Here is a 19740-nt window from a genome sequence, read left to right as displayed (position 1 = left end):
ACACAGATTATGTATATTTTTAAAACTTTAAGATAACGTGTAGTAAAATGCAAAAGAGTGTGTTCATCTACTGAATGGGTGAAAAAAAGGACCATATAGAAAGTTACAAAGAAATAAAATAACAAAACATGAAGTCAGCATAAAGCAAATTGCTTCATTAATAGTTACGCTCAGTCCAAGTCTGCAAATTTGTTCAGTAATGAAATCCAACAACATGCTGTTGAAAGAGACCTAAAACAAATTTTGCCAATTAGTACCTTGTGCAGCCCAAAGAATATGATGTTGTTTTCCTGAAAGGAAGGGGCCACAAAATGTTTCAAAATTGAGAACTTTAGATAAAAATCCACATTTTTCACCTCTCTTTAAAAATTAAAACAACTGGCAACATTTTCACATTGTAGCAATAATTAGTTAATACTTTAATGCTGAGTAGCCAGTGGCCCACTGAGATGGGGCATCACTCTCCAATTTGCTATGGTTCCTAATTTATTACTCCTTGACCCACTACACTTTCTTATGTTATGTGCTTGTCCCATATTAACCCAAATAGCAATTGAGTTAATAATCACAAACTTAATACAGCAACAAAATGGTAAAATTAAAACAATGGGCAAAATATATTTAGCAAATGTGAACAAAAAAGCTAGAGTCATAGCATTAATATTAGATAAAATACAATTGAAGTAAAAATTCATTAAATGTGAAAATGAGATCTATTTCTTATTGACTAAAGATACAATCTACAGGGGCTGGCCCGGTGGCTTAGCAGTTATGTGCACGTGCTCCGCTACTGGCAGCCCGGGTTTGGATCCCGGGCGCGCACCGACGCACCGCTTCTCCAGCCATGCTGAGGCCGCGTCCCACATACAGCAACTAGAAGGACGTGCAACTATGACATACAACTATCTGCTTGGGCTTTGGGGAAAAAAAAGGGAGGAGGATCGGCAATAGATATTAGCTCAGAGCCCGTCTTCCTCGGCAAAAAGAGGAGGATTAGCATGGATGTTAGCTCAGGGCCGATCTTCCTCACAAAAAAAAAAAATACAATCTACAATGAAGTTGTAATAGTCAAGAACATTTATGCACTTAAATAAAATACCATCAAAATATACAAAGCAAAAATATTAATTATGTTAGTGAAGTTTCCCAATAAATAACAGTAATTGGAAAATTGATCACTTGTCTCATTCATCGACAAATGAAACAGGTAAAAAAGAAATAATTTAGAGCACATGAATAGTATAGTTAAGGTTGATTTAATAGTATCCTCTTTGTTTATAGATTGCAAAGTCTATATATATTTTCTCTTCAAGCTCTTTGCCTAGATTACTTACAATAATTGATCTATTAGGCCAAAAAGAAAATCTCAAATACCAAAGTGGTAAAATTATACAGGTAATGTAAGAAGTGAAATCAAACACTATCTACTTACAAATTCAATGTTTTTAAGTAACACTTTTGGCAAATAAATCAAAACTATATAGATGATAATAATAGCACTCATTCTAAAATTCATGAGATATAGCCAAAGCTATAATTGGAGGTACATTAATAGCTTTAAGGGCTTTAATTTTTAAAGAAAAATAGTGAAAATAAGCATTCAACCAACACTGAAAATAAATATCAACATAAATATGAGGAGACCATAAAAAAGAACATAATAAAGGTAAAAATGAATGACTGAATTATAAAATAGAAAAGCAGTGGAGTTGACAAATTCTAGAGCTATATCTCTGGAAATAAGACAAAAAAATATTTTAAAAAATCCACTGATAATTAAATCATGAAAATAAAAAAGGAAACACACACTTAAAATGAAACCTGAGTAAGGGATTATAAAATCCATTTCATGGAGAAATTTTTTAATTGGTGAGAATACTAAGTGTAATTATATACTATTATTCCTGAAATTATTAAAATGAACAATTTCTAGGGAAATACAAATTAGTATACAATTGATTTGATAAGTAGAAATGCAGTAATCCAATAGCCATGGAAGAAATTGAAAAAGTTGACAAAGAATTTCTTCCAAGAAAGAGATGGAAAATATATGACTCTATACGTGAATTCCTTCACATTTAAAAAAAGAGATCATTACCGTGTATTTCAGTAGTACAAGCAAGAGCTTGTATTCCATTACATAGAAACTGAGGGAAGCATCTGGTTTATTTCACAAACTAGTCTAATTCTGATATCAAAGCCTGTCAATGATAGTACAAAATAAGTTAAAAAAACGTAATCATTGTTAACTCTGGGAGGTAAGATTTTGAGTGATTTTTTAACTGTTTGAACATTTTTCCACATTTTCCAGATTTGCATTAACATACCCACTATTGTATTTTTCTCATTAAAAAAAATAACATTGGGGCCAGCCTGGTGGTGTAGTAGTTAAGTTCCTGTGCTCCACTTTGGCGGCCTGGGGTTCCCAGGTTTGGATCCCGGGCTTGCACCTACACACCGCTCATCAAGCCATGCTGTGGTGGCAACCCACATACAAAATAGAGGAAGATTGGAACAGATGTTAGCTCAGGGATGATCTTCCTCACCAAAAAAAAAGAAAGTAACGTCACTACAGTGTACTGGGAACCTGAAGTAATGTACAATACCTGTGTTCCATAAGTATTCATTTATTAAGCATCTATTGTAGAATTTCAGGTATTCTAGACTTCATTTTCTAGCATTAGAAATTAATATACAAAGTTCAATTGCACACTAACCTAAGTTAATTTGCATATACTAACTCTTAGGTTCTTAGCTACTCCCCACAACCTTGCGATTAGATTATAATGAATGCAAAACTCACACCAAATCCTTCCACACCTACAGACATTTATTAAACATTCATTGAAGCAGGCACAAAACGTTCATACAACGTGTTTTGTAAGCTTGACAACATCCCACTAGACTGTCCTTTTAGTGTTCCAACCACCATCTTGCATGGAAGGTTCATTTGAGGCAAACATGACAACATTCCAGAGTCAGGATTCTATTCTCACTATAGTTGGCATCAAGCAGTCCCAATTACCTGACCCAGTGACTGGACATGGGACCGTTTAGAGATCAAACGCCAGACTCATTTCTAGTGGTACAGGCTACCAGCCTCACCAGATTCTAATACCCTTTCATGAAGGGTGAGAGTGTCTCTAAGAACTTTAGCTATTCCCCATATCTTGAATAACTCGAGTTGTGCCAAAGAGAGCCCGTTTCTACATCATGTGATTAACAAGCTTCTCATATCACTGATATAAACCCATGTCTGACATTCGCTCTGCTAATGACCAAAGCCTCAGGTGGCTTTGGATCACAGACATCCTTGTAGTGACCGCCTCTGGAGCGTGGCCTTTCTAATGCCCTGCTGATTCTCCCTGAAGTGAGAATTTCAAGCAGAGCGACTCACTGACCCCTAGATCTTAAACTTGACACACACAATATCATACTGTCTAGGCTAAGGTATTTTTAAGTAAAATACTGACATAAACTGGATTTTGAACAACACCAGGTGAGGAATTAGGAACCTCTAAGTGGATCAGGGAACCATGGATTAGTACTAAGCAGTGAGGTTGTAGATGTCTGTGGGACTCACTTGATGGAAAATGGACTAACATATATGCTATAAATGATCATTAAGAACTCACTAGGAAACAAAAGTAAAGTCTGAGAGGTAATTAAGGAATTTTCTTGATTTGTTTCTTTGTTTCTGATCACACTTGCCAAGTCCCCCACTCCCCCCAATTAAAAGGTAATACAAGTTCATTATGTAAAATTGGGGAAATATAAAAAAGGATAATGAAGAAAATAAAAATCACCTCAAGGGCCGGCCCCGTGGCTTAGCAGTTGGGTGCACGCGCTCCGCTGCTGGTGGCCCGGATTCAGATCCCGGGCGTGCACCGACGCGCCGCTTCTCCAGCCATGCTGAGGCTGCGTCCCACATACAGCAACTAGAAGGCTGTGCACCTATGACATACAAGTATCTACTGGGGCTTTGGAGGAAATAAATAAATAAATAAATAAAAATTAAAAAAAAAAAATCACCTCAAATCCTAGGTCCCAGTTGTAAACTTGGTTAATATTTAGTGTAAATCTTTTCCATTTTCTCCCATTCCTATACATATGTCTGTTTTCCATAGAATGTACAATGTTTAATTTTTTTCTAATCACAAAAGTAATGCATATTGAATTTAGAAAACAGAAAAGCACAAAGAAAAACAAATCGCCATAATCCTTTCACTCATAGGGACTGTATTTTATCTATACTCTCATCCCAGCAGCTAACAGAATGCCATATTAAGCAGACTGTGTTGTCTGCTTGATACGTGCCCCGATAATAAAGAGATCATTTGTCGATGCTATACTTAGAAACACAGCATATTCCAAAACCAATATTGTGACCAGGGCTTGAAGGGAAAGAAGGAAACAAACCCATTTATATCAGAAAATGATTCTGAAGCTTACTCCTTGAACACCTTAGCTTTTTATTGCAGGAATTGGCCTTTCTCAGCAAGATGTCCATGTCCCAAATTGTGTATTGCACGCCAAAGAGTTAAATCAGATTACTGCGACACTTCTCACAATCTAAGTTCCACATCTCTATTTGTATTTCAATGAAAAGGATTCATGGTGCACCAAGTCATTAAGGCTCTAAGATCTTTGCAATTGTTAATGGCAGCCCACCAGGGAAAGCCATTGTAGAACAAAAATAGTCATAGGATTAGAGAAGAAAGCCTTGTTTGCAATGCCATTGCTGCTGTGTGCACTACCTCCTGTGATGTGGCATGAATGGATTTAGATATAAATCTAAGGCTTTGCAGACTAAGCCCCCCCATCAAATAGTATTTATTAGGGGTTATGGCTGAGATACTGTTTTCATTAGAAACCAGAGGCAGCGGGAAATTTGATTGAGAGTAGGAATTTTAACACAAATACACATATTAACCTTTCATGCAATGTCTTCTTAACCTAATAGGCTTAAAACCGTATACTTAGCTCTTGGAGTAGAAGCAATTTATAAAGAGAGAGAGAAAATTTCAGTTTGATTTGATTCCCCAGTTATGATCCATTTTCTTCCCTCTAATTTTCTAAAATCCACATTAGAGGTGTACAATGATTAACATGATTTTCAATATCTTCTTCTCTTTATCTGCCTACAGATAAACCAGGTCAAACCAAGAATAAGTTACAATTGAAGAAATATTTTCCACATCTTACCACACACAAAAAACCCCACAAAGTAGCTACTATTTTCTATATTTATAACACACTGAATCCCTTGAAATGAAAGCTGAAAACTATAACTGTCTGGGTTGAAATGAAGTTCAATCTCAGAAAGTAGTAAGATAAGAAATTTTGGACAGTTTGGCTAACTCTGCTCTCTAGAAAGCTGTTTTCTGAGATGAAGGAGAGGAGGCAGAAATGGGCTTGAAAGCAGAGGTTTCTAAGGAGGAGGAGGTGGAGCTGAGAGGGAACTGGGTGGAAAGGTTGGGGACGGATCTCTAAGAGGCTTTCTGTGGAATCTGACTCTAGATAAATGCAGGTGACAAATGATCTTTGATCATCTTCCTGGTTGTACTGAAGATTGTGTAAAAAAGATCAAATATCTAATGCTTGCTTTAGGGAAACACAAAATTCTGTACAAATTCCCCAGGTCCAAATATATAATGTGAGAAGATTTGAAAGAAATGAAGTTATATCCCCAAGTAAGTATTAGGTAGCAAACTTAACCTCCTCTTTGTTTTAGCCATCTGACTTTAATTATAGTGTATATGGCAATTATCTAGACCCTGTGGTTTAGAAATCCAACAATTGGTGAGTATGATAAATTTGGAAGCCTGTAAGAGAGCTCTGATTAGTTGAAGATGCAAACTGCAAATTTCTCTTATAGCTGCTAAATTCAAACTGGATTTAATTGTCTCCACTGGATTTATCTTAAGTCTACAAATTGCTGATCTTTCTTTATGAAAGAAAACAGGATAATAGTAAAAACTAAAAGGAGACAGTCCTCATATTCCATTGCAATAAGTTGAAAAGCTTGAGGTTGAAAAGATGAAAAAGTGCTTATTGGTATTAAAATATGAAGGAATGTTGAACAAAGGAAAGAGATAAAGAAAAGCAATTATTTTATTAAAAGGTGAGAAATTAATTTAAAATTAAGTTTGCTCTAGCCCTTGATTTACTAGCAAATTTTTTAAATGCAGACTTATTATATTTCACAGTAGTCTTGTAGCTATACATTCCTGTATGCCATATATTCTACTGAGCTTGAGAGTAGGGATTGATTTTAGACTTGGCTCCCACCCTTTCTCTAATATGTATTATATTTATATGCATATAACATTTATATATGTGTTATATATGCATATATAATATACACTCATATGTACTGATATATACCACATGCCATCAGAAGGTTAAATTATATGGGAAGTGGTCTAGCTATTAAGGCCTAAAAAGTATAATACATTTTAGAGAATATTTTCAAGTGGGGTTAGAGGTGGAGAAATTTTTTAATGATTATATCACTTCTATTTAGACTGGAAATGTCTCCCTGGCTAGAGCATAAGTTTGAGGAGAAAAGATCAGTTACAATGAATGTCCCTGCCTCTATATGTTGTTGTGTGTATTCTTCCTTGAAATACCTAAGCTTTCTCATCTCAGCCAGTCTGAACACGTGGTAAACTCAGATTATGGCTCGAAAGAAGTTAGCCGTCCTTCGAAGACTGCCTTTTGTCCTACCAACCTCACAGAATGTTTCCTGACTCCCTGCAGCCCACAATGACCTCTCCTTTTTCTGAACTTTTATAGCACAAACATAACAAATTTGATGTCTTTCAAAAATGGTCTTATATTTTCTTTGTTCATATGTACCTTGTCCTCCGGGCTAGGTTATATGCCATTTGAGGATGGATTTCAGGTCTTGTACTTTGTGTCACCACTGCACCTAACTCAATGCCTTGTACATAAAAGTATAATAGTTATGAGTGTTAAATATATTCACTTAAGTGATCACTTAATTATGTTGGTCTGGTATAACCCATGGAGTTTGGCATTTAGAAAAAACTTCAATACCTCTTTACTTTAAACTTAATGGGTAGTGGAAATTAAATTCCTGTTTTAAATCTCGTTTGATAAAAATTTAGCCAAATCGTTTGTTCTGCATTTTAAAGAAAAGATATTTGATATACCACATCTTCTTTATCCATTCGTCCCTTGATGGGCACTTAGGTTGCTTCCAAGTCTTGGCTATTGTGAATAACGCTGCAATGAACACAGGGGTGCATGTACCTTTGCAAATTGGTGTTTTCAAGTTCTTTGGATAAATACCCAACAGTGGAATAGCTGGATCATATGGTAGTTCTATCCTTGATTTTTTGAGAAATCTCCATACTGTTTTCCATAGTGGCTGCACCAGTTTGCATTCCCACCAGCAGTGTATGAGAGTTCCCTTCTCTCCACATCCTCTGCAACACATGTTGTTTCCTGTCTTGTTAATTATAGCCATTCTGACGGGCGTGAGGTGATATCTCATTGTGGTATATATACACAATGGAATACTGCTCAGCCATAAGAAACGATGAAATCCAGCCATTTGTGACAACATGGATGGACATTGAGGGTATAATGCAAAGTGAAATAAGTCAGAGGGAGAAGGTCAAATACCGTATGATTTCCTTCATTAAGTAGTAGATAATAACAACAATAAACAAACACATACGGACAGAGATTGGATTGGTGGTTACCAGAGGGGAAGGGGGGAGGGAGGAGGGTGAAAGGGATAATTCGGTACATGTGTGTGGTGATGGGTTGTAATTAGTATTTTGGTGGTGAACATGATGTAATCTATGCAGAAATAGAAGTACAACGATGTACACCTGAAATTTTTACAATGTTATGAACCAATGTTACTGCAATAAACAAAAAATTAAAAAAAATAAAATCAATGTAATTCATCAAGAAAAAAAAAAAAAAAAAGAAAAGATATTTGATAGTGTTAAGGACAAATGCTTTAAGGAAATGCCATTGTTGCATTTGACTGTATCTGTCTAATATTGAAGCTCTGCAGTAAGTTTGGAATAATCATACACATTTTTTTCCTCTTAAGTTCAAAACAGAATAGTTTTTGCCTTTTATATGAATAAAATAACTTAAAATTTAGTTTCAAAAAATATGGTACTTTTTCAGTAGCTACCCCACATTTAGGGTTTAGTTTCATTTCATAAGACTTTTTTATATAGCTTGGAACTGTGCTTTTCAGTGAGTGACAAGGTCTTCTGAATAAACTTACATGTCTTAAGTATTTTAAACACGTAAATGCTAAATATATCTGCGAAATGCTTTTTTTTTTTTTTGCCTCCTTTTCACCTAGTGGCCAGCGTTGGCTGTGGATAGGTTTGAATAAAAGGAGCCCTGATTTACAAGGATCCTGGCAATGGAGTGATCGGACACCAGTAAGTTTAAACTTTCTTGTTTGGGGTAATATGGAAAGAATATTTGTTTCAACAACAGGTAAGTTGATTGTTAAATAATACATGCACATACCATATAACCATTAAAATTATGTAGATGTATCTTTATTGAAATGGAAATAGATTCACCTATATGAAGTGGGGAAAAAACAAGTTACTAATCTCATTTTTATTTAAATTTATGACTGTACATATAGTCTCTCTATAAATAGTTCAAAAATATAAAAGTGTAAATATATGGATATAGTGGTCATCTTTGGGTAGTACAAGTGATTTTTTGTTTTTCTTTTTCTTTGTATTTTTTCCTTTTTTTCATAATGAGAAGCTTTTATTTTATTATCTAAAAATGTAAGAGTTATGTAAAAAAGAAAGTATCTTTATTGGGGGAAATAATTTGTTTGGGTTAACATTAAAAAGTCCCTAAAAATTATTTCAAATGTTTACATTATCCTAAAGAGAGGTTTTAAGTAACACTTATGGGAGCAAATTATTCTCAAATATTAAATATTTGCTCCACATTACCCTTGTGTCAGTTCACTATGCATTCTTTCTAAATGACTTGACTTTCATTTTCAAATTGGAGCATATCTGAGAATAGTTAATTGAGTAGCTAGCTTTTCAACACATGCAAAAAAAAAAAAATGTCTTTTTCAAGCTCCTGATTCTCTGTGACTCCAACTGGGAACTTAATACACTGTTAACCTCCACTCCTGAAACTATAGCTTCCTTTTTTGGAAACTGATGACATTATGACATTTTCTAAGTCCTCTCATGATATTTAGCATCCTGATATAAAAAAAGATGAAAAAGTTTTCCTTTCATGGCATATGAATGCACTTGAGTTATTAAAGCTGCCTAAATTACATCTAAATTGCAAATATTTATACATTAGTCTTAAATTCTTAAGCATCTCTTGTCTTTTAAGGTATCTACTATGATCATGGAAAATGAGTTTCAGCAGGATTATGATATCAGAGACTGTGCTGCTGTCAAGGTCAGTACAATGCTGGAAAATCTGCATATTTAAAAAATAAATCTGGCATTGTGTACAGTCAGGTGAGGGATCCACGGAGTACCTTTGTGTGTGGAGCATGATATTAAGTACAAGGGAGGTAAGAAGTACACCCATGGCCTGGCCCTCAAACAACCTAACTGACACTTAATTTGAGAAGATAAAATTCATATTTGAGAAAGATGGCCCTTATTACTATATAGTAATAAACTCTAAATGAGTGGGCTGAAGAGGGCTAATGAAACTCAGAAGAGGAAGTGATTCCTGTGAATATTTCTAGAAGGAGGTGGGACTTGAGTTGGACCTTTAAGGATGGATAGAGTTTGTACAGGTAGGATAGGGTAAGGCTTTCTAATGGGGAATGGAGAGGGGAGGTAACATAAAATGATTGGGAGTGGAAGGGAGAGGATACGGCAGTGAGAACAGAATATAGATCAAGAGGTTTTAATTGGCACTGTGGTTGAAAACAAAGTTGGGAAATTAGATCGATGCCAGGTTTAAGGAGTTGGTACATTTTTTGGTAGGCAACAGAGCATTATTAAAGGTTATTCACATGAACTAAGGAGGGTATGAGAAGATTCATCTTGAGACAGATTTCAAGATGCAACAGATAGGACTGGAAGACATAAAAGACCAGTCAGGCATCTTCCTTTGCAGAATTCATTTGTTTATTCATTCTGTAAGTAGTATGTCCAAGCAGTGACACTCTGGGTGATACAACAATGACAAGGTATAAAACAGGTGTTGTCTTCATAGAACTTACAGTCCAGTAGGAGATAAAGACAAGTAAGCACGCAATTAGAAGGGCTGTGGCACATGAAGTATAAGTTTCATGCAAGAACAAGAGTGTTATGGGAGAGTAACAATGATGGTGATGGTGGTGATCATGATGATAGCAGCAGCAGCAGCTAACACTTGTTGACTCATGAGCTAGGCACAGTGCTAGGTGTGTCACATATGTCATTCACTTAATACTTAAACAAGCTTGAAGTAGGTTCTGTTACTATATTCATCTTATGAGGAAGAAATTTGAGCTCTGAGTAACTTACGTGGTTATAGAACTGAAATTTAAACCAGCATCTGGCTCCACTATGCCATATGACTAGGTATTTATAGAAATAGTCAAAAAGTGGTACTGGTTTATGGAGAAAATAGTACATTTTTTTTAATTAATTTTTTCCCCCCAAAGCCCCAGTAGATAGTTTTATGTCATAGCTGCACATCCTTCTAGTTGCTGTATGTGGGACGCAGCCTCAGCATGGCCGGAGAAGCGGTGCGTCGGTGCGTGCCCCGGATCCGAACCCCTGGCGGCCAGCAGCGGAGCTCGCGCACTTAACTGCTAAGCCACGGCACCGGCCCGAAAATAGTACATTTTGGTTTAGATATTTTGAATCTAAGCTAGCAGTAGGAAATATCCTATAGTAAGTTGAAATCAAGAGACTGGAGTTGAATGAAAAATGTATATTAAAAAAAGTGCAAGAGGCCAATAAGTAGATTTGGGGGAATCACCAACTGCAAAATTTAAGAAGATGAGGAAGGAAGAGACATCTAGATAATACCTTTACTATGTAAGTCCAAGAAAGAGATTCAAGCAGGTGATTGACCAGAAATGTTACAGGAAGGTTGAGACAAAGAACTGAGAAGGCAATTGGAAAGCACTATTTACAAAGTAGTTGCTCTAGTAATAAACTGTGTAGTATCATGCCATTTTTGTAGAATTCCCAGTTTAACCCAGGAAAAGGTGAAAACTTCAAGGAAGCTTGTGAAGTTTCCAGAACATTGATGCAATAAACTATGTTCTATGTAAATAGAGTCTCCATGTGTGAAGAGATTTGAAAATCTATCAAAAAACTAAATAAAGGAGACATTGATGCAGCCTGCAAAAGGAACAAGGTCAGCCAGGGCAGTGATCTGCAAGGAGAATCTTACCTCACCTGCCACAGTACACCAGAATCTTGGCCTTAAGAGAAAACAGCCCAAAAAGTGATGGATGCTCCTCCCAGGCCGTGCCCTCCCCTTTCCTTTCTTTCCTGCTTGCTGGTTGGAATTTGTAGAGAGCCATCTTGGACCATGTGGAGGAGGATAACATCCTGACAGTGCAGAGCAACACCAAAGAAGGAGCCTGGGTCCCTGAAGCTAGACTCCTATATCACTTTTTCATAGATCTGCTTTAATAACAGCCTGGTGTTTGGAAACCACTGAAGTACATATTCTTTTCTAGCTTGATCTTTCCCAAATTTAAAGTTGCAAGATTCTATTATTTCATATCAACAAAAACAGAAACAAACCCAATAATTTGCATTTGGACATAAACATGGCCTTATATGTATTTCCTCTATCAGCCCTTTGAAGGCTCTTGCTTAGGCTGTTCCTGTTTAAACGCTGCATTTATTCATGTGTTCATTCATTAAACAAATATCTTAGGTGCTACAGCTAAAATAGAGTTAAAGACCATAGGGCTTAAAGTTTAGTGTGTTATAAAGGCTGCATCAACATCAAAATATTCTGCAATCCTTTTCCTTCCCTAGGTGGTTCACAGGCCATGGCGAAGAAGCTGGTATTTCTATGATGACAGAGAATTTATGTATTTAAGGCCTTTTGCTTGTGATACAAAACTTGAATGGCTGTGCCAGATTCCAAAAGGTAAGTGGTAGTTACTCCTTTTCACAGTCTTCTCATGTGAACATTGTGAATGCTGAACCAGAAGTACCTGAGAAAGCATTTTAGTCTATAATTATAATTTTAAAAAGCCTGTGAAGATGCAGTTAACATATTAAGCTTCATCCTGCCTGATTCCTACCCCTACTAGAAGGCTGGATTATTGAAATAAGATGATACCTTCCTGTTTGATCATGAAAGAATTTGTGTAGAGGATAAAATTTAAGGCTAGTTTAGAGAGATTCGATTTTGGAATGAAAGATCATTTCAAGTAAAAGAAGACGCGTAGCAGAGGGAATCATTTTAATTTTTATATTGATGCAAAATGAAGGATAAAATGAAGATAAGCTTGGGAAGCATGTGACAAGAGTCAAAAAATTAAAATTGGGCAGGTCCCTGTAAAATGTAGAAGCAATTTTCAGTGAACTCCAAAACAGCTAATAGTTTATGGAATTCAAATTCAAATTCAGGAAACCAGTTAGCTTGATAGTAGAGGCTTTGGTGACAAAAAGGAGAGAAAGGAGAATAAATAGATATCTTTTTACTAGGAAAATGTTAAAGAAATAGTAAGGAAAATGTTAAAATTTTTAACTCCAAAATTCTTTTTTAATAATTTTTATTGAATACATTAAATTAATTAGTGGAAAATGCACAGAAAGCTCTAAAATGAATTTCTGAACTGAATGTATAACAGATCATTGAAAGTAAAGGTATATCCTCCTACAAGTTCTCAAAGAACCTAAAGGTTACATCATGGAACTACCTCTTAAAAGGTAGTTCTTCTAATTGTTCTTTTTCCTTAAAAAAAGGCCTTTAAAAGAGCTTCAGCGTGACATCTGGTACAGTAACTGGCAAGTCTTTTGCACAAGGGAAACTGGCAGGCCGTTAATAAAAGGGGAATTGTGTGTGTGTGTGTGCGCGCACATGTGTGTATGTGTGTTGATGGGGTTTTCCAAAGGAGAAATTATACCTGAGTTATTCCTGATTATTTGATAAAACCTGAAGGATGGACAAAGGAAAACCAGTTTGTATACCCTTTAGATAGGTGGAAAAGTAACTAACATATGTAGTTAATTTGGACAATGTCTCTGGTTTGAAGCATTACTGGTGACGCTCCCATTAGTCTTGGGCATTTGCTAGCATGCCACAGAGAGTGTCACTGCTCCCTCCAGTAATGCCTGTACTAGTAAGCTGCTACCCCCACCCCCCACCCCACCTCCTGTTTGAGTGGTGGGACAGATCCAAGAGTTTACACCAGGGTGACCTTAGAAAGGACAAACCAGTAACCACGGGAAATATTACAAAGAGCATGTGGTTTCCTTTTTTCTTTTTTATATATTTTTATTTTAAACAAAAGAGAAGGGAATTAACTAACTTAGCAAACATAAATCAATTAACCAAATAAATCTTCTAAATAATTGCATCTCCGCTGTCCCCATGCAGAAACAAAATTAAAAACTAGAGAACTTTCTGTCTCAGCCTATTCACAATCATTTGAAGCAATCAATGATTGCTTGATCCAGAGTTTAAACGTTATGTTAACTCTCCTTTGACAGTCCCTAAATTTCTAAGTGGGAATGTGTCACATTCACCTGGTTGGATATTTTCTTGGTTATTAGAGCAGCCAAAGTCTGCTTAATCTATATTTTTGGGTTTTCATAAAGCAGTTTACCTCTTGGATAGCCTAAATCATCATACTTTTTCTCTACCTCTTGACTTTTTTATTACCTGATCCAGCTGGTTCTAATCCCTTTCTAATTAGAAAGGGATCTTCTGGGGCCGGCCCCATGGCTTAGCAGTTAAGTGCACGCACTCCACTGCTGGCAGCCCAGGTTCGGAACCCGGGCGTGCACGAACGCGCCGTTTCTCTGGCCATGCTGAGGCCGCGTCCCACATACAGCAACTAGAAGGATGTGCAACTATGATGTACAACTATCTACTGGGGCTTTGGGGGAACAAAAATAAATAAATAAAATTAAAAAAAAAAACATAAAAAAAAAAAGGGATATTCTGGCAACCGAGAAAAAAAGGGATATTCTGGCAACCTAAAAAATTTTAAATAGCCATAACCATATGGATATATATACTTTTTAAATACAGTCATGCGATGCATAACAGTGCTTCAGTCAACAATGGACTGCATAAACCACTCTGGTCCCATGAGATTAGTACCAGTTAGCCTAGGTGTGTAGAAGGCTATACCTTGTAGGTTTGTGTAAGTACACTCTATGATGTTCGCACGAGGAAATCGCCTAATGACACATTTCTTCAGACATATCCTCATTGTTAAGTGATACATGACTGTATTCTTTCTTTTAATTAGAAAACAATATCAAAAATAAGGCTCATGGGGCCGGCCTGGTGGCGAAAGCAGTTAAGTGCGAGCACTCCGCTGCGGCGGCCCGGGGTGCGCCGGTTCGGATCCCAGGCGCGCACCAATGCACTGTTTGGCAAGCCATGCTGTGGTGGCTTCTCATATAAAGTGGAGGAAGATGGGCACGGATGTTAGCCCAGGGCCAGTCTTCCTCAGCAAAAAAAGAGGAGGATTGGCAGATGTTAGCACAGGGCTGATCTTCTCACAAAAACAAAATATAGTAAGGCTCATAAGAATGTTTTTAGGAAAATTATCTATAATGCCACTACCCAAACACAACCTTTTTTATATTATATTTCTTGGTACCTTGTACACACATACGTATGTGTAATCTTGTGCAAAAAACACCTTGCATTCTGCTTCTCTCACTAATTTAAAGAAATTTAAAAGTTAGACATAGCTTCCTCCAACACACAAATGAACAGAAGTCTTTGACAAGATTACAGACAAGAAACTATGTATATTTTTAACTGATCTGCAGCATTCTTGATGGAAAGTGTCCAATATGCAAAGAACTGACTTAGAGAAACCAAAGATGCTCGATATATAGGCAATCTTCCGAGTAGGGTCTTCCCATGCATTAGGCCCCATACAAGAGCAAAATTAAGAATCAGCTATTTTACCCTGTAATTTCTAAGATTCATCAAATTACATTTTTGACTTGAAACCAGTGTGACCTACGGCCCAGAATGAAAAGGAAGAGGAAAGCAGCTAGCATCCTGGGAAGAACTGCTCTGTGCCTGGAACTGTGCCGGGTGCCTCCACAAGGGGGATCTTACCTGATCTTCACACTGTCTTTGTGAGTCAGGTAGTAGAGTCTTGTTTTTATAGAGTAGAAAGTTGAGGCTCAGGGAATTAAGCAACTGATTCAAAGTAGCACGGCAGCGGAGTGTCTGAGGACATTGGAGCTCTGACCCGTCAACTTCAAAGCCCACAATTCTTCGTAAGCACCATATTTCCTCTGTTCTCATCCAGGAATCTTGGGTGATTTTTATTATTTTTTTCTTAGTTTTGTCTCTCACCTCAAAAGGTTTAGTACTGGATTGTTGTACATTGTTTCTAAGGATATCCTGGGACACAATAAACTCTCAACCCAGGTTTACAGAATAATTACTCAAATTCCAGAATGTTAGATGGAGAAGTGATACCTGAATAACCTCATCCTACAATGATGATAATCTTAATGCATATTCTTAGTGCTTCAATGTAATATATACAATATCATCATTTACTTATTTGTACTTTCTAATTATTAGCTATATTTTATCCATCTAGTCTTCCTTTGTGATTTCCATGATACAGGTAGAGAACTGTTAGTAATACGTTATTATTATTTAACAGATCTTCCTTTTTTTTTTGATGAGGAAGATTAGCCCTGAGCTAACATCCACCTCTTTTTGCAGAGGAAGATTGGCCCTGAGCTAACATCTGTGCCTATCTTCCTCTACTTTATGTGTGGGATGCCTGCCACAGCATGGCTTGATGAGTGGTGCGTGGGTCCGTGCCCGGGATCCAAACCTGCAAACCCCAGGCTGCCGAAGCAGAGCATGCAAAATTAACCGCTCCGTCACCTGACCGGCCCCAGATCTGCCTCTTTGATTGCCACTACAACAACTTTAAGCATAGGCCCCACGAAATTCAAGTTGAAGCAATCGTAACATGAAAGGAAATAGTTTGGCGGGAAATGGACAAACTTCAGCAATATTGCAAGTCCTTTTGAGTTACATAAAAGCCCTACTTATGGTATGCCACGCTCTGTAATTGGATACTAAACTTAAGCCACTTGTTGTCTTCCTTATACAGGCCGTACTCCAAAAACACCAGACTGGTACAATCCAGGTGAGTTAAGAGAACTGAAACTTAGCCAAAGCTGCTTTTACTTTTTTAATAATGTATTTAGTTAATTATTTAAGCCCAGACCTAAGTGCCAGCTTCCTCTCTATCACATCTTCAAATGAGATGAAATATCTCCAGGCAGGGAAGGTGATTGGCTGGTTTGGGATGAGGCTATGAGGCTGGATTTGTCCTTCTCTATGAGTTCAGGAGGATGGCAGAGGCACTCACTGGCCCAGGAATCCTTGGTTTCTTCCAAGCAGCACTGCCCTGACCAGAGAAAGCCAGTAATCTAAATGGATTACTATTACTATTACTAATACTATTACTAAATTACTATTTATAAATAATTTTGAACATTAATCCATACTTAGAGGGTACAGTTTAGTTTGCACAGTCATAACTCTGATCTTCTTCTTCTTTAGACCGTGCTGGAATTCATGGACCTCCAGTTATAGTAGAAGGGAGTGAATATTGGTTTGTTGCTGATCCTCACTTAAACTATGAAGAAGCCGTCCTGTATTGTGCTAGCAATCACAGCTCTCTGGCTAGTATAACATCTTTTGCAGGACTAAAAGCCGTCAAAAACAAAATAGCAAATGTAATTTAAAAGAATATATTTTTAAATATTTTTCTTATATTTATTCCATTAAAAATATTCCAAAAATCTACAAAAGTTAAATGGTCCTCTAAAGTAAAATTTGCTTGCCAACATCCAAATTCATCATTTCATGTTAGAAAAGTTAAGTAGAATTGCTTAATATTTTAGAATGTTCAAGATTAATTACAAATGTCAATTTATAAGATGAGCATCAATAGATAATATAAATCATTTTAATTCCTTGTCATATTTTTTACTAAGAGTTAACTTTGTAATTAACTTGAGTTTCTGTTTCTACTAATATCTGACTTTGCAAAATAGCTTTTTGGAGGAAAAATAATTTGTATATTTTAAAATTTATAATTAGTTGCAATTGTACACTGTATGTCCAATTAATGTATACCCATAATTAAAGTGACCATACTTTTCTGTATACAAAATAGGGCCTGTGAATATACAAAGAGTTTTCAAAGCAGTGGAATGTCTGGAAATTTTAGTGGTTTGTGGTTATGATGGGACAGGGTATTTAAATCAAAACTGTTCTAGAAAACTCAGCACATATAAGAATAGGTGTTTGGTTTGTTTTTCAGATATCTGATGATGAACAGAAGTGGTGGGTGAGAACTACCGAGCAGGCCCTAGATCGCCATTTTTTATTGTAGGTGACATCATCAACACTGCCTTTGTAAAGTTACCATACAAAAGAAGCAGTCCCTAATTCCCTTTTACTAAACAGATTTCTATTTATAATTAGTTTTGAACATTACTCCATAAACTGCCTACAGTAGAGAAAACAAGTTCTTTTGCATGTTAGCGTCCAGAAAAAAGTGGTATAAAATAATGGCATGACATTAAATTTAGAATTAAGATTACTTACAGTAAAAAATAGACTGGTACACGTAAGTACATTATAAGTTGTCGAATCTCTCATTTTCTTTCAGCTCACGACGTCCATGGCGTCACTTCCCTATAACATTTGGAGAGGAATGCTTTTACTTGTCTGCCAGGACCTGGTTTCATGGTAAAGTTAATTCCAAATCTTTTAATGTTGATTATGTAATACTTGAGCTTCGGGCTCAATTACTAGCTCAATCCTGTTTTCCTTTTGATTATATGTTTGGTAGCTCTCTCTTATTCTGATTATTGCTAATGACAATAGCTCAAATTCCAGATGTAAATAAAGGTTCTTTTCATTGTGAATATTTTGACTTCCTTTATTCTAAAATTAAGAAATAAACTTACTACTTTCATAACTGATAAGCATATAGACAAATTTGCAAAAGATGAACAGGCAGAGTTCTAAAATATAGTTTAGGTCCTTTTCCTCCTCATTAGCCTTCTCCTTCAACTCTCTTCCTATTTCCTGCCATCAGGAACTGTGGTAACTGTGGTCGGTATACCAAATGTGTGCATTTTTATAGGCAATTTTGGTATGTTATAACCTACTGATATGAATAATATTAGAAGACAAAAATGGCTAGAGAAGAAAAAAAATGGCTAGGGAAGAAAAGGAATATATTTTAACCATTTGGGAAAGACCAATTTAAAGAGATTTTCTTTGCTACTGGATTGTTTTAAAAATGTGCTAAATGGTAAATTCTCACCAGAGTAATCCTGTTTTTCATTTCTCAGACTTCAATAAACCAGCAGACTGTAGTATCAAGTTGCCCTTCATCTGTGAAAAATATAATGTATCTTCATTAGAGAAATATAGTCCAGATTCTGCAGCTAAAATACAATGCTCTGAGGATTGGATTCCTTTTCAGAATAAGGTAAAAAGAGAATTGCTATGTTATGCAAATGATGATTGCTTTTATGATGGTTGTATACCCTGTGGCAGAATGGCAACCCACCAAATAACTTCACTAAGATAGCCTCTGCATATTTCAGCATCTCACCTGATTCTCAACATTGTCAGAAACCAAGTTAACTTTCAAGTTAGTCATGCCTACAGATCTTTCAAAGTACTGTGTTCCTATTCTGTTGCTACTAACACTTAAATTGCTGAAGTTGATCTGTCAATGGATAGTAATACATTGAATAGTCAGGACTGTCTCTATGGCATGTAGGAAACTGACTTAATTTCTGCCTGATAAATGTTCCCCCTGAAAGAAAACAACCAAGCAGCATCTACCAATCAAATTAGACCAGCATTTCCCAAACGACTTTTTGGGAACTACACATATGCTAACAAAGTGTTAATCATTGATCTTGCCTCCAAAGAGGGGTTTATGATTAAATAGGTTTGGGAAATGCTGCATTCTATATCTGCCTCTTTGAGATGCACAATCCATAGCGGGATATGTATCTCTTAGGAAATGCATGTGGCTGCTAAAAAGAGAGATTACTACAGTATGTTAAAACGCTTGTTCTGTCACATAAAAGAAGTTTGAAAGTAAGCAGGTTGGGGTTGGTGTGGAAGCTCCATGAAGTCTTTGAAACCAGGCTCCTTTTGTCTTTCTCTTGTGCCATTTTTAAGATACAGCTTTCAAGCTCAAATTCAGAGTGTTCTCTCTAGAATCTTTTCTAGAAGCCACCCAATGACATATTTCATTGGCCACTTCAGTCTGAAAAAAAATATTTTATACAATGTTTCAAGAAACACAATTTGGGATATACCACTCCACACTAACATGATCATAATATCGAAAAGAAAAAGGCAGGGATGTGTCTGACAGCTGAAAGCATCTATAGTAAAGTTAAAATATTAGGGGTATATTTTGACTTTTTAAAATTAAAACTATCTTTTTTCCCCAAGGTACTGGGACCAAAGTAATTTACATAGTTGAGGTAAATTTGAATT

The 19740-nt window shown here is 36.3% G+C and overlaps 1 protein-coding gene across 2 annotated transcripts in view; it reads left to right on the top strand.

Moving 5' to 3' along the window:
• LOC101395501 (CD302 antigen) overlaps positions 1-19740 on the top strand; it is a 122595-nt gene that overhangs the window by 32848 nt on the left and 70007 nt on the right. For both annotated transcript variants that reach the window (XM_087435277.1, XM_087435275.1), the window contains exons 14-21: positions 8360-8441; positions 9385-9453; positions 12000-12114; positions 16307-16342; positions 16762-16937; positions 17528-17595; positions 17879-17958; positions 18570-18709. In XM_087435277.1, the coding sequence (XP_087291403.1) occupies positions 8360-8441; positions 9385-9453; positions 12000-12114; positions 16307-16342; positions 16762-16937; positions 17528-17595; positions 17879-17958; positions 18570-18709 (766 nt within the window). The remainder of the gene's footprint in view (positions 1-8359; positions 8442-9384; positions 9454-11999; positions 12115-16306; positions 16343-16761; positions 16938-17527; positions 17596-17878; positions 17959-18569; positions 18710-19740) is intronic.

The sequence above is a fragment of the Ceratotherium simum genome, chromosome 9 (genome assembly GCF_057802395.1).
Source record: "Ceratotherium simum simum isolate JZ-2026a chromosome 9, ASM5780239v1, whole genome shotgun sequence".
NCBI classification, from domain to species: Eukaryota; Metazoa; Chordata; class Mammalia; order Perissodactyla; family Rhinocerotidae; genus Ceratotherium; species Ceratotherium simum.
This window is presented reverse-complemented; position numbering and strand designations above follow the sequence as displayed.